At 40.3% G+C, this 11,129-nt stretch overlaps 1 protein-coding gene across 2 annotated transcripts; it reads left to right on the top strand.

Annotated features, from left to right (window-relative positions):
• The first annotated feature begins 195 nt into the window (after positions 1-195).
• Positions 196-10,806, top strand: ZFAND1 (zinc finger AN1-type containing 1). 2 transcript variants are annotated; one of them, XM_069854293.1, is made up of 8 exons: positions 196-259; positions 2,544-2,586; positions 4,270-4,309; positions 4,668-4,795; positions 4,882-4,973; positions 5,781-5,905; positions 9,525-9,680; positions 9,834-10,778. In XM_069854293.1, exons 1-8 carry the CDS (start codon positions 205-207, stop codon positions 10,002-10,004), a joined length of 810 nt encoding a protein of 269 aa, XP_069710394.1. In that variant the 5' UTR covers positions 196-204; the 3' UTR covers positions 10,005-10,778. The 2 variants fall into 2 exon arrangements, with proteins under 2 accessions (XP_069710394.1, XP_069710393.1); XM_069854292.1 differs by lacking the exon at positions 196-259 and adding an exon at positions 1,689-2,125 and having other exon boundaries at positions 9,834-10,806.
• The last annotated feature ends 323 nt before the right edge of the window (positions 10,807-11,129 follow it).

Here is an 11,129-nt window from a genome sequence, read left to right as displayed (position 1 = left end):
GCTGCTCCATCCCTGGAGGTGTTCGAGGCCAGGTCGGACGGGGCTTTGAGCTGCCTGATCCCGTGGGAGGTGTCCCTGCCCATGGCAGGAGGTTGGAACTGGGTGATCGTTAAGGTCTCTGCCGACCTAAACCGTTCCCTGACCCCACGGCAGCGCCGGGACCAGCCCCGCCCCCGCCAGTATCCCGGCAGCCCCCGCGCGGCGATGGCGGAGCTGGAGCTGGGGCAGCACTGCGCGGTGCCGGGCTGCCGCCGCCTCGGTACGGGGCGCCGCGTCAGCTTCGCTTCCCTCGTGTCTTGTTCTTCTCCGCGTGTGCTGCCTGGTTCTGTCGGTGGCTGTAGCAGCCTAACGATGGCTTTGGTGCTGGTCTGCAGCTCCGAGCGGCGTCTGGTGAGCAGGGACCGCCAGAACGACAAGCTCCGTAGTGAGAAATCTCCAGTTGTGATTCTTAGCAAAGGGCAGGCGTCTGGCCTGGTTTCGAATGGGTTATGATACAACATGTGGAGTTATTTCAAAGTGGAATATTTTGATTTAAGCTGAAGTACGTTTGGTCTAAGCAGTTGTGGTTTTTGGAAGTTAGACACAGTGTGCCTCTGATAGCGTGGGGTGGTTTTTTTATAACAGTGTTTTCTAGATGTTGTTTGTTCCTTGAAGATGATAATGCCTTGTGTTCAGTGGGATTTGTGCTGAACAGATGTCTCTTCTGTAATGATCTCTGCTTGGAGTTTTTATGTATCTTAAAAGCCATGGTCAAGCAGAGCGCTGGAGCCAGCTCCAAATTAGCAAGAGTTTTGGCTGTTGCAGAGTTTTGTAATGTTGAAATTAGGTCTTGTAAAGTAATATAATATATGTAATAATTCTGGGAAAAATTGTACATATCCATGTAAGTGGGAAATACATTCTGAAACCAGCCTTTGTCTCGTTGCACGGTTGATGGAGATAATTCCCACATGTTGCCCAGAGCTGGTAAAGGATGTTTGCTTTCTAAAAGTCCAAAACAAGTCTTGGAGAGTTTTATTTGCTGGCGTTTTTTGGTATGAGGTAGAGTTGGTTTTCTTTGTGGTAGCTGGTGTGGTGTTGTGTTTTGGATTTGGGATGAAAAAAATGTGGATAACATGCTGACGTTTGTAGTTGTTGCTGAGCAGTCACGGACTTTTCAGCTCCTCTTGCTGCTCTGCTACCAAAGAGGCTGAGGTTGCACGGAAAGCTGGGAGAGGGCACAGCTGGGGCAGTTGGTTCTGACTGGCCAAAAGGATAATCAATGCTGTATTAACATTATGCTCAGTAAATAAACTGGAGGAGTTTGCTGTGAGACAGTGATTACTGCTTAGGGATGGGATGGGCATTGGTCATGGGATGGTGAGCAATTGTGTTGTGCATCACTTGTTTTGCATGTTCTATTATTGTGTTTCTGTTTTGCTGTCCTATTAACTCATGAGTTTTACTTTTTTTTCCCCACTATTCTCCTTCCTATCCCACTGGAGGGGAGGGTAAGCAAGCAGCTGTGTGATGTTTAGTTGCTGGCTGGGGTTAAACTACAGCCATGTCCCAGAGTCAGGTCTTGTTGGCATAACACACAGGAGCACTGCACAATGCATTATCAGGGCTGTTGTTTCAGTTGTGCCAGTAGGTGTTTGCTGCTTTGCTGTTATTACCCTGTTTTTTCCATTTTTCAACCTTGCTTGCCTTCACTGATCTCGGGTAGTGAAAATGTAACCTTTCAGAAAGAGGTAGCAAAAACTCTAGTGCTGAAAGCTTTCTGATGGAAGCACGCAGTCTTATAGATTAAGTGGCTAAGATATTTGTGCTCTGAACAGCGTAGTCCAGTTGCGTGGCATTCCATTAAGACGAAATCTGAAGGATGGAGAAATTGAATAATGGCCTGGAGGTTGGCATTTGCTGCCATTGGTGAAGTGGCCAAATTCAGCAGACAGTGAAGTGATTTTATCTGTAAGCATTGATGTAGGAGATGAGGGATCCATGCAGAGACTTAAGAAGTATGTGCAATTTAAATTACACAAGGAAGGTATGTATGATATAAAGGGTAAAGAAGAAGGAGCAAGATCGTCAGGACTGTCAAATGAAGGAGACGCTGGCTTTTTTGAAGGGATGGCATCTCCTCCAGGTGGCAATCCATATAATAAAAACGTAGGTTGTCTAGCATTCCGGCAGTTAGTAAATAGTATTGAGAGGTCTCACAATAAATTCAGTGTCTAGCATAATGGTAAGTTTGGTGGCTAGCCAAATCTTCTAGTTTCAAATTTGGTACTGAAAAAAAAATTAATTTAAAGCATAATTCCAACTTTTGGAATCTAAGTATAATTTACCTACTCCTATGTTTTTCAGTAATACTGACTAGAGGAGTTAATACTGTATTACAAAAGCCACTTCTAGGCAGCATGTAGATGAAGTTAAGTGTCGTTGTAAAGTTACCTACCCCATAACATAGGTAAACAAAAGTTAATCATGTAAAAATTAAGCTAGGAGCTCTTAGCAAAACAACAACCACATTGTCTAACTGGAAACAAACCTCTCTCTTTCAGATTTTCTTCCCTTTGTATGTGATGGCTGTTCAGGTGTATTTTGGTAAGTTCATAGAATCATAGACTATCTCATATTGCAAGGGATCCATAAGGATCATTGAGACCAACTCCCTGCTCCACACTAAAACTAAGCCACGTGACTATGAGTGTCATCCAGACACTCCCTGAACTGTGACAGGCTTGGTGCCTTGACCACCTCTCTGTGGAGCCTGTTTCAGTGACTGACCATCCTCTCAATGAAAAAACTTTCCCTAATGTCCTATCTCAACTTCCTCTAATGCAGTTTTATTTCATTCCTTTGTGTCCTGTTGCTAGTCAGTAGAGAGAGGAGCTTCTCCTTTGCTGCTCACCTTGAGGAAGGTGTGGACTGTGATGAGGCCATCACCCCCAAGTCTTCTCTTCTCCAAGCTGAACAGACCAAGTGACCTCGGCCATTCCTCCCTAACTCTTGCCCTTGAAGCCTTTCACTGTCTTGGTCACCCTCTGCTGGACACACTCTAATAGTTTGATGTCCTTCTCGTACTGAGGCACCCAAAACTGCACCCAAAACTCAAGGTGGGGCCACACCAGTGCAGTGTAGAGTCGGATAATCACTTCTCTTGACTGGCTAGCTGTGCTGCAGTTGAGGTACCCCAGGGTGTGCTTGACCCTTTTGGCTGCCAGGGCACGCTGTTGACTCCTATTCAACTTGCCGTCTACCCAAATCCCCAGTTCTCTTTCCACAGGGCTGTACTCCAGTCTCTTATTCCCCAGTTTGTATGTATAACCAGAATTGCCCCATCCCATATTTACTATAACCCTTTGGGCCCAACCTGTCAGCCAGTGGCTCACCCAGTGTATTATGGACTTTCCTCACTGTGTGCTTGACTTTTTTCCCAGGAGGATACTGTAAATGATAATATCAAAAGGTTTGCTGAAATCCAAACTTGCCACATCTACTGGGTTTCCTAGGCCAACTAGATGGGTGACCTTGTTACAAAAGGCAATAAAACTGGTTTTCCCACATAAGCTCAGTGTGGCAGTTCTGTAGACCTAAATGCCATATAAAGCACTCTGTGACTCAATTCAGATTCATTTAGTTAAAAAATACTTGTTTCATTCATCTTGACACATTTTTCCCTAGCGGCTGTTGGGGAACTTTGAAATCAGTGGGAATATCTCTAGAATGCAGGTGAATTAATTTGGAAGGCATCTAGCTTGGACCCTGTTTTGTACTGATTTCTTTTTTGGCGGGAGGATTTTTTTTCTTGTAGGAAAAAAAGAAATTTCTTCCAAGGTTCAAATCAGGGTTGCACTTTGGTTTACACTTCAGATTAGCAGAGGACAGGTGAGATAAGCTCAGGTAAACCGAGGGCAGATTTCACTTTCATGTGTTAGGAGCTTCAAGGAATTTCTGCTGTTTTGGAAGGTAATTCAAAATCCATTAAAACAGACAAACTCCTGTTGCTTTGAGCTGAATTCTTAAGCATGCTAATGTTCTCGTTCTCTTGAAATGGTTTGCTTTCTTAGGGCTTAAGTTCTGAACACTAAATGATTTACATACTCTGGAAGAACATGATCAATCCATTCAAGATGTGAAATTGTTAGAACAAATTTTGGAAAAGATTCATTATTTAGTTGAAGTGTTCCCATGATAAAACCTGTCAGATCACTCTTTAAGCACTTAAATGTTTTCACGTGCAGTTTTGTTGATAACAGTGTCACATTTTCTTCTTTTTCCAAAAAGCCTTCAACACAGGAGCCGGGATGCTCATGGGTGTTCTGAGGTAATCTGATAATGTATGACTAACTTAGTATTAAAATTCCATGCAACATAATTGCCTATTTTCACATTAGATATATGCACACAGTATATAATTATGAATCATTTAAATGAGAATGTGACAAGCTTAAAAAATGAATCTATTATTTTTCTGCCTGTAGAATTAAATTGGGTTTGAGTAGGCTGATGGTTCCTTTTCTGACTCTGAGCTAAACTTAACCAGGATGTAAGTAGGAGAAAATCACTGGACTAGTTTTGCCCATAGAATGAAGAGCTGGAAGAGTTCTTTTGGAAAGCTGGGGTGGTGATTTGTATCTGAACTATCTGTTTGCTTACACAAAATATTTTTTACTATTGCATAGGTAAATATAAGAAACAATTCAGTGAAACCAGGTCAGCACAGATCTTACCCCTGCTCATACAAGGACTGCAACGGAAAGGAGCTTTTGCCAGTTTTATGTCCCTACTGTGAAAAACATTTTTGTCTGAAGTGAGTGGAACAGAGTGTTTAGACATCAATACTCACTCAATTCATGTATGGAAAAGGTAATAAAAGTTTTACACTGTTGTTTACAGACACCGGCACCAATCAGACCATGAATGTGAGAAACTGGACACACCGAAACCTCGAATGGCTGCCACCCAGCAGCTAGTTAAAGATATTATAGGCAAGTACAGCAGGACATGTATCATACGTTTTTTTTTCAGAAGGCTATTTCAGCTTGTGACCTCCCCTCAAGGTTCAGGTTTGACCAAATAAGAAGAAAGGATGGGGTTTCTTGCTTAAATAGTCCTAAAGTCATATGTCAGCATGGAATAGTGTTCATCTAGATTGACACAAGAGTAGCATATGTCTATCAAGAGAATCTTTAAAGGTTAAATAAGGCTCAGATTTCTTTCAGAATTATTGTCTTATTCTACGAGTATGATAACAATGAATTGTGCCTGGGCATTATTATTTGCATATTAATTCATGTGCAGATGATGCGGTTGTGTTGTATTGGATGCACATGCCAGTCAGCTGGGATTACCAAGCTGGCAAAAAAAATGTGACTACAAAGTAATGTTTTGCAGCTTTTAGACAAGATCTAGGACAGGAAAGAGAACAAAGAGCACTGCCTGACTGGACAGTGGCATTATGTGTATAAAGGAGGACCTGAAACTTTTGCCATAAGAATGCTGTCGTGGCTACAACTGTAGAAACTCAGGAATTTATATCTATTCCTCTTTTGCGACCTGTGTTTAACTCATGATAGTGTTCACCTACTTTTCACTGTACAGGAATTATGTTTGGACTGTAGCAATTCCAAACATTCTTGAAGAGGAATACCCGATATCATGGTTTCAGGAGGGCCTGAAAGGGACATGGAAGGAATGGGAACTTTGGACGTATAATGAGGCCCAATAGGCTAATTGCAAGATATGTTAAGGAGACAATCTGAGTTGTACACTAACAGGAATAATACTGCTTTCAGAGTCTAAAAAAAGTGAGGAGGCAAAAAGCAAAAAACGTAAAGGAGCAAAAAACAGTGAGACAGCGGCAAAAGTGGCATTAATGAAACTGAAAATGCATGCGTGTGGGGACAAGTCCTTGCCTCAGGTCAGTCATGTTTGTTTTCAATGATTGAATTCTCAGACGAAGTGGGACGTTTTCTAAATCTCTTGTTACTTATTTGATTTACTGCGTATACACCTCCTTGTGGCACTAAAAGGTAATGCAAAGCCCAACGATTTTGAATAGCTAGTTGTGAAAGCAAAATAATTTCCGATTGCAGATGTTCCTCACAGGATCTACTGTAACACTTTGGACAATTTCAAGCATAGTGGAAATATTTACAGGCTGGCAGTGAGGCGTTTAGATCTTTTATAGACTGGAGAGCAGGTATATGAACTTGTTCAATCAGGTATCTGGTGGATCTCTGTCAGTTATTTAAGCATCAGGCAGCTTGTACCCTATTTTCCTGTGTATAAGCTTTGCCCTACATCTCATTTTATTAGACCATTGTACATCTTGATTGTACCATTACTTTAGGGTCCGTAGGGCAGGTGGAACACCCAGGCAACTCTGTGATGTTTTGGTATTTTTTTAAATGAGTGCCATTGTCACACTGCACAGCAGAGGGCATGGGAGTGTCAGCAAACCACTGATTAACTCCTGCCACAGTGCCAAGACCATCAGCTTCCTGGCAAGCAAAAACTTTCCCTAAGCCTGATATTATTTCAGCTCCAGTAAGGATATAATGCCACCTCTTGGGTGTTCGAGGGAAGAGGTCCAACATAATCCATTTGCCAAGTGGATCAGGGAAGTTATTTCCTAATGCTTATCGATTTGGTCCCCCCAAAAGCAACCTCCTGGCAGGGGCCCTGGCATTGTTTCTTCATCAGTTATTTCAATAGGCCCAGTTAGTGTTGTCCTGTATCCAGCTCAAAGAATATCCACGTGGAATATATTTGTTTCCTAGTTGTGTTTGCTGTTTTCAGGAGGTCAGAGGAGGCAAAAGGGAAGTTCCTGTTTTACCTTAACAATTCATTAAGGCACCACTGCTCCATTTACTTGGCTTACTAGTGTTTTCTGATGTTTCAGAGGGAGAGCTCCAGGACATGATTCTGCTTTAATCATGAATCATTGTGCTCCGGTATCTACGAGGAAATCGGTCTTTAATTTATTGTTCACTGTTTCCTGAAGGGTGGGTCTTAGTTCTCAAGTAGCAGAGGGTATGGCCACTTGTACCTCCACTAGTCTGAGCCCCTTGTCTAGTTTCCCTGATAGAGCTCTCGGATAAGAGATAAAGTCAGGATATTTTTGTGTTTTAAGAGGGTTTCCATTTATGGGAATGGGACTAGGTGGAGATGAGGATACCTTTCCCTCCTTTTGCTCTTCCTTCAGTTGTAGTTTTTCAGTAGGCAAACCATGGAGCAAGTCACCAGCATACCCCTGATTTATGCAGGCTCACCACCACTTGTTTCACTTCAATTGTACGCTTTCAGTTTGGTTTAGAAGTCTCCTGATGGTATTATATTATTACCAGTCACACATGGCAAACACATCCCAAAGGGATGCTTTTCATGCTGGGTAGATGAGAGGCTTCTGACACAGGCCGGAAACAGTTTGCGCATCTCTGTACCAGTCAGGTTGAACCTATCTCATACAAAACTGAGCTTTGTATTTTGTAAAGCTCCATTCTTATTTCTGCCACTTGGATGCAGTAGACATTTATTGCATTTCTGGATGATGTATGAGGGTCCCAAGGTCAATTGTTTCTGCCTTTGGGGTGGAAGTGGGAAAATTCTGACAGTTGCTTTGTTTCTTTCAGACTTTAATTTCTTTGATTTTCAGTATTTCAGGTTCCTTTATTGTAGTCCACTACTGTGGCCAGTCAAATCTGGTGTTAGAGTCTTTTTCCACACATCAGGATTATGTTGAGTTTGGAAACAACTTGATTCTTTCATCTAGGGTTTCACTTTAGATCTGTACTCCTATAAAAACTGTATTTAAATTAATTTTCACCACATTATATTGCAGCACACCAAGTTTAAATTGCTATATTGGTTTTATAATACTGAAAACATTCTATGTGATAGTGTTATTGTTAGGCGTTACCTTAGTAGAGTACATTTAATTATTGTTTTTAAAACAACTACAGCTATTCCATTACTTAGTCCTTTCATTAATATCTTTTTTTATGCTTTGTCATGCTTAATAATTAGATCACTGCCTAGGCAGAAGCCATAATACAAAGACCTGCTTCTAGCATTCTTCACAGATAGTACCACTTTAATAAAGATCTGCTGGAGGGAAAGTAATTAATTTCAAGTACTGCAGAACATAATTTAAGAAGTCCATCCTCAATACCTATAAGAAAATTTTAAAAGTTGCTTCCCAATTCTGAAGCCAAAAACTAAAAGTGCAGCGCATATTACTGTATGCTGATTTATCTTACTATGCATTTTCTAATTTGAATATTAATTGCTTAATCATCTACAATAGCAATAATTCTACCATGATAAATTAAGCCTGTTAACCTTCAGCACATCTTTCTGTTTAAATTGCTTCCTGGTCTCAGGACTCCTAGCTGCCTTCTGCCCAGATTGCTCTGGTTTCATGGCAGATTTTTTGTATGTGAGGTTTCTGGAGTGCTTCTTAGGCACTTCAGTTCTCTAATCATTGTCTACAGAAGATTGATAAATTTTTCTTGGAGGTGCACAGCAGAAAGACAGCGCACAATGGGCACAAGCTGCAACATGTGAAATTCTAATTAGATAATAGGAAGAAAAATCACAGTGAAGGTGGTCAGATTTCAAGTCCTGCTTGCCTCGCTGCTTTTTACTATTCCTGGATGGTAAAGATATTCTTGTGTACAGAGGGCACTCAAGTTTTGAGGAAAATGCACAGGTTGAAATTCAAGCTTAGTTCTATGAATACAGCTGGGGAAGGGGTAGTTCTGTATTTTTCTAGGGAAGATATAAGTAAATCCTTTAAAAAGAAGACTTCTGTATTGTTTAAGTGTCCAATTTGGGCCCAGTGAAGGCAATGTTAGCTGATGAATATGCCAGTAATGCTTGCTCAGTGTCTTATGTTGAACGTCAAGAAGAAATAAACCTGAGAAAGGGATTGTCCCAAACCTGTTCAAAATCTGTCCCTCATACGTTACTCTTGAAATTTCTTAAACGAATGTTTCAGTCTAGTAGATATTAGAAGTGTGTTTAGCAGGTAAAAGGAGGAAAAACAGGATAGGGGATTAGCTGGCCGTGACTGGAATGTTGGTTTGTGAAGTAGTCGTTTCTAGTCCAGTGAATTGTTCTGTTTTACCCAACTTTGCGTTCCAATTTGAGACATGCCAAAAGCCAGCACTGTTTGTTTAAACTCACCTTTTTCTACACAGAGCAGTCACTATTGTGTAGTAAACCCAAGGCGGATACCTTTTGATGCCTGTCTATGTATGACAGTCTAGCTGTAGGCCCCTGGCAAAAGATGTTTTCTTCACCTTTCTGTGCTTACTGTCCATCATATATGTGCCTGCAGTTGGAGGGGATTGGACTTGATGATCTGAGTCATCTATATTCTGCAGTAAAATGGGGCCTTGGGCATGATGGAACAGAACAACTTTCAGTTGGTAATGTTTGGGTTAATGGTTTTTTTTACTGAAAAACTATTAGATGTCTATGACTCAAATTATGTTGCGAATAATTTTTTAAAAATATTTTTCATGTTTTTCTAGACAGAAAGAATTTACTTTCAAGTATTTTTACCAAAGGGGAACAAAGAGAAATGCAAGCCCATGTTCTTTTGCAGAAAGTGGAGTATTGGCAAAGTAGTAGATTTTGCAGCTTCCTTAGCAAGCCTTAAAAATGACAACAACAAATCAACAGCCCAGGTAAATCAGTAATAACAAACATTTTCCAGGTTGCTGTGTTTTGATTTTGGGTTGTTTGGTTTTTTTTTTACCCTTTTGTGCCTCCTCTGCCCTGCTTTTTGCACCTTAGATATGTAAATCTTCATGGTGATTTCTGAACTATTTGTCTTACAGAAATTGAGATTATGCCATACTGCCTCTGGAGAAGCCTTGCCATTTGAGCACACATTGGAAGCGTGTCTGTCTGATAAAGAATATCCCTTGCACAATGGTGGAAATGTAATTTTGGAGTATCTTGATAACGATATTCTATTTATAGAAGATACAGAGTCATACTTCAGTTAATCGGTAAATTATCACAAACAAAAAAAATAAAATATTTTTTAGAATCGTGGTATTCAAACCAAGTCCAGCTTTCTTTTAAAATCACTGGTACACCAGAATCTGGCCTTAGTTGTGAAGATACAATTCCCATAAATTTCTCAATTGCTTGGCTGACAGAATAAATATGTCCTGAAGGGTTATTCACTTTCTAGAATAACTTCTTGCTTTATTTAGCTATATATTAATAATTCTTAATTTTTATATTTATTTTTCTGTAAATTATGGGAAAATATGTATTAAAATCAATAAATAATGAAAATGTAAACTTAGTGTATCAGTTCCTCAAAGGAAAGAAAGATGGTACAATGTTGCAGCATCTTTTCTACATCTATAACAACAGATTTCATTGAGAATGGAATTGAGCACTGTCCATACCCCTGGTCCATGTTTTCTTGTCTCCTTCTAATAGCATAAGAACATTTAGAAGGAAAGCTTTCTGAAAGAAAAGTAATTTCACACAGATGTCTGTCTTGTGTTTGTAAATCTCAGCATTGCTTTGTGATTAGGTGGGGGATGAAAAGAGAACTTGAAATTATCCTTTTCTAATTCCTGTGTAGAAGAGGAAGAAATATGGTAAGAGAGCATGAAATACATTTCAACTAGTGGCCGCAGGGAGACTGAATGTCTACATTGTTTAAAAACAGCAGTATGATGCATTTCAGGGATGTAGTTCTGCTATTGCAGGATATATATATATAAGCGGGGAGACTGTGTGAGGAGGGCAGGGTACATAAAGCTAAGCAATATTGCTAGTCCTGCGAGAAATGGAGTTTTTCAGGGTACTCCATTGGCAGAACAATAATGTGATCTTGTTCAAATGGCTGTAAAGTATCATGGCGTTTTGGTACTACCAGGTAGCATACCTCTATAACAATTTAGGAATATCTGTAGGATTATTGTGTATTGTTAGGACTTGCATAAAACCCCAGAACATCTCAGTAAGTGTGTCACTGCTAATTGTATCAAAAAATCAAAATAAGAACAGTACTCTTTACTGTCATTTTGACGTGACTTGTGTATTGATAAATTGTTTTCCTAGATGTGGTATGGATGTCACAAAAAGGAGGGTGCTTCTAGTTTCCATGA

Source organism: Phaenicophaeus curvirostris, chromosome 3 (assembly GCF_032191515.1).
Source record: "Phaenicophaeus curvirostris isolate KB17595 chromosome 3, BPBGC_Pcur_1.0, whole genome shotgun sequence".
Taxonomy (NCBI): Eukaryota; Metazoa; Chordata; class Aves; order Cuculiformes; family Cuculidae; genus Phaenicophaeus; species Phaenicophaeus curvirostris.
The sequence above is the reverse complement of the archived record's forward strand: the minus strand, read 5'-3'. Positions and strand labels throughout refer to the sequence as shown.